General features: G+C 19.3%; 1 protein-coding gene across 1 annotated transcript; it reads right to left on the bottom strand.

The window, feature by feature from the left end:
* Positions 1-137: 137 nt before the first annotated feature.
* PRSY57_1105700 (hypothetical protein) lies at positions 138-3,034 on the bottom strand (the record flags this gene model as incomplete). The annotated part of the gene is made up of 8 exons (XM_020114921.1): positions 138-1,401; positions 1,487-1,563; positions 1,711-1,773; positions 1,865-2,005; positions 2,089-2,144; positions 2,229-2,327; positions 2,428-2,761; positions 2,948-3,034. 8 exons carry the CDS (start codon positions 3,032-3,034, stop codon positions 138-140), a joined length of 2,121 nt encoding a protein of 706 aa, XP_019970290.1.
* Positions 3,035-3,182: the final 148 nt, after the last annotated feature.

Below are 3,182 nucleotides of genomic sequence, written 5' to 3'. Positions count from 1 at the left end.
AACAAAATAAAGTAATTTTTTATAAGGAATTAATGTGAGATAATACAATTTTTTTTTTTTTTTTATTTAATTGTCATATGTTATTCTAATATTAACAAAAATATATAATATATATATATATATATATATATATATTTTTATATATATATGTTTGAAAAATTATTTTGTACTATTTGATTTATTTCTTGTTGAGCTTTTGTTAAGGATGTTTTTATATCCTCAGGAAAAATAAATAATTCTCTTTGTAATGATTTGTGTGCATATAACCATGGTGAATTTCCTTCTTTAAAGAATATTTTCTCAATTTTGACATCATCAGTATTATCATCAAATATTTTTTTTTTGAGTTGTTCATTATATATTAATTTGAATTTTGGTTTTTCTTCTTTTTTTTCTGTATCATATTCATTTTTTTCTGTTATAGATTTTTTTTGGTTATTATTTTTAAATTTGTAGTTATTTTTATCGACTTCATCTATTATTTCTCTTTTATCATTTTGAATATTATTATTATTATTAACACAATTTTTATTATGATTATATGGTTCATTTTGTTTTTTTTTATTTATATTTTCATCATTGGATATATTATTATTATTATTATTATTATTAATTAATTTATCCTGTTCATTATTACATATTTGATTTACATTTTTTATTCCTATATCTTCATCTTTATGTTTGTATGTATCATATGACAAATTAACATTTTGTATGTCATCATTTTTGTTTAATACTAAAGAATTATTTTCCTTGCATCCATTACTACCATTATTACAACTTGTGTGGTCATCATAATCATTATTGTTGATATTTATATTTTTATGATTTCCCCTTACTGTTTTATCATCACCGGTAAGGGTAATATGTGTATTATTATTCCTTTTAAATGTATTAGATTCTTTTTCATCTTTCATATTGTTTTTTTGTATGTTCCTCTGAAAATTAAAGAGTTCATTAGATAAATTTGTAGTTTCTTTATTCTTTGAATAATAACTTTTATTTATTCTGATATGATTATATTTATGTTCACTGTCTTCAATACAAAAATGAAAATAAGAAATAAGTGACAGCTCCTCGTTATTTATTTTTTTATTATTAAATGTATATTTTACAGAATTATTCGAATGGTTGTAATAAAAAAATTTTACATTATCATCTTGATTTGTAAATTTCTTAAATTGATTTGATAAATGTTCATTTAATTTATTTAAGTTATAAATATTATTACAATTCTCATTTGTACATTTATTTTGAATATCTATAAGAACATCAAAATCTTCGTCTTTTATTTTACTTCCTTTTATTAGGAGCATTAATAATATTCCTTTATAAATAAAAACCACTAGTTTGTATTTCTTATCACCGCTGAGGGTTACCACAGGCATAAATACGGATGACCTACAATGATGTATATAATGGAAAATGTACAAGGTAAATATGTAAATATATATATGTATATATGTATATATTATATATTCATTACTTTTTTATCCCCATAAGATAAGCGTTTTTTTCCTCTAACGAATTACATCTTGCAAAGCTTGACAAACCTCCATTAGACTTACAAAAAGAAAAAAAAAAAAAAATACATACATACATATATATATATATATATAATTTCGTATATAATATCATAATATAATTCATAGAAAGAAAAAAAAAAAACAAATAAAAATAAATTTAAAAATGGATTTATAAATATCTTACATTTATTGCTGCGGTGGATGCTATTTTTCTAAACGGATATTGTGTCAACTTTAAATTATTTACCTACATAAAACATAAGAAAAAGCATAATATATATATATATGTATGTATGTATGTATTTATTTATTTATTTATTTATCTATCCATTTCTTACAACTCCACTGTACGATACAAGGTAATTGTAAATAATTTTGATGTCGTTCATTTCCAAACTAGAATATATCAAATAACCCTCATAAAACAAACCTCCATTTTTAATTTGTTTATTTCCCAATATAAGTGATGATATGAAGTTCTAAAGAAATAAAATAACATGATCATATACAAATATATATATAAATAAATAAATAAATATATATATATATATATTAATTTTACCTGCACAGTTACATATGTATGTTTTTCCACAGGGAAAAAATGAAAACTCTCAAGTTCTAAAAAAGACAATATAATGATATATACATATATATATATATATATACATATATTTATCTATGTGTGTTTTATTTTTATTTTACCATTGTGTATACTTATATTTTCATTATTTATAGTACTTATATATGTAAAAACATAATCATCTAATAAGGTTTGGAGGGAGTGTTTTTTATTTATATTATCTAAAAATAAAAAAAAAAAAAAAAAATATATACTTATATATATAATGAACTTTATAATGATAAAATATTTTTTATATTTCTGTTTTATATATTTCCCCACCTGTTGTGTTATATTTTTTGTATTTTAAGAAATTACGAATGTGTCCATGTAATAAAGTAAAAATTGATATAAAATTATTAAGAACAGAATGTAACAATTTACACATTAACAATTCTATCTTATTATTTTTGTAGATATTTTTTACAATCGCAACAATATAAATGCCCTTGTACCATTTGTTCATAACCATTAAATTATCTTTGGTTATAATATAATCTATATGATGTTTACTAAATTGATTTATAAATGATGATATTCCTTCCATAGTACTTGTATGAGAAACCTTTATATTCTCATTAATTTCGTGGGGATAATAATAAATAACCTTCGCCGCCTTTAAAAAAAAAAAAAAAAAAAAAAAAAATATAAATATAAATATAAATATATATACATATACATATATATATTATTCTGATATATATGAAATATATACATTTATATATTCTTTATATTGTTGTATTTTTTTTTTATTTTTTTATTTTATTATTTTATTATTTTATTTATTTTTTTCCTCTTTTACTTGTAATTCCTCATCCGTCATGGATTTATCAACTTTTTTTATATCTTCATCGTAAATAAAAAGGGACTCTATTCTTGTTTTTTCCATTTGTTCTTATGATATCACATTTATTATCAAAAAATAAAGGGAAAACATCAAAATAAATCAATAAATAAATCAATAAATAAATCAATAAATGAATAAATAAAACAAAAAAAAAAAATTATATATAATATATATATATATATTATACGAA

This window comes from Plasmodium reichenowi, chromosome 11, assembly GCF_001601855.1.
Source record: "Plasmodium reichenowi strain SY57 chromosome 11, whole genome shotgun sequence".
NCBI lineage: Eukaryota > Apicomplexa > Aconoidasida > Haemosporida > Plasmodiidae > Plasmodium > Plasmodium reichenowi.
The sequence above is the reverse complement of the archived record's forward strand: the minus strand, read 5'-3'. Positions and strand labels throughout refer to the sequence as shown.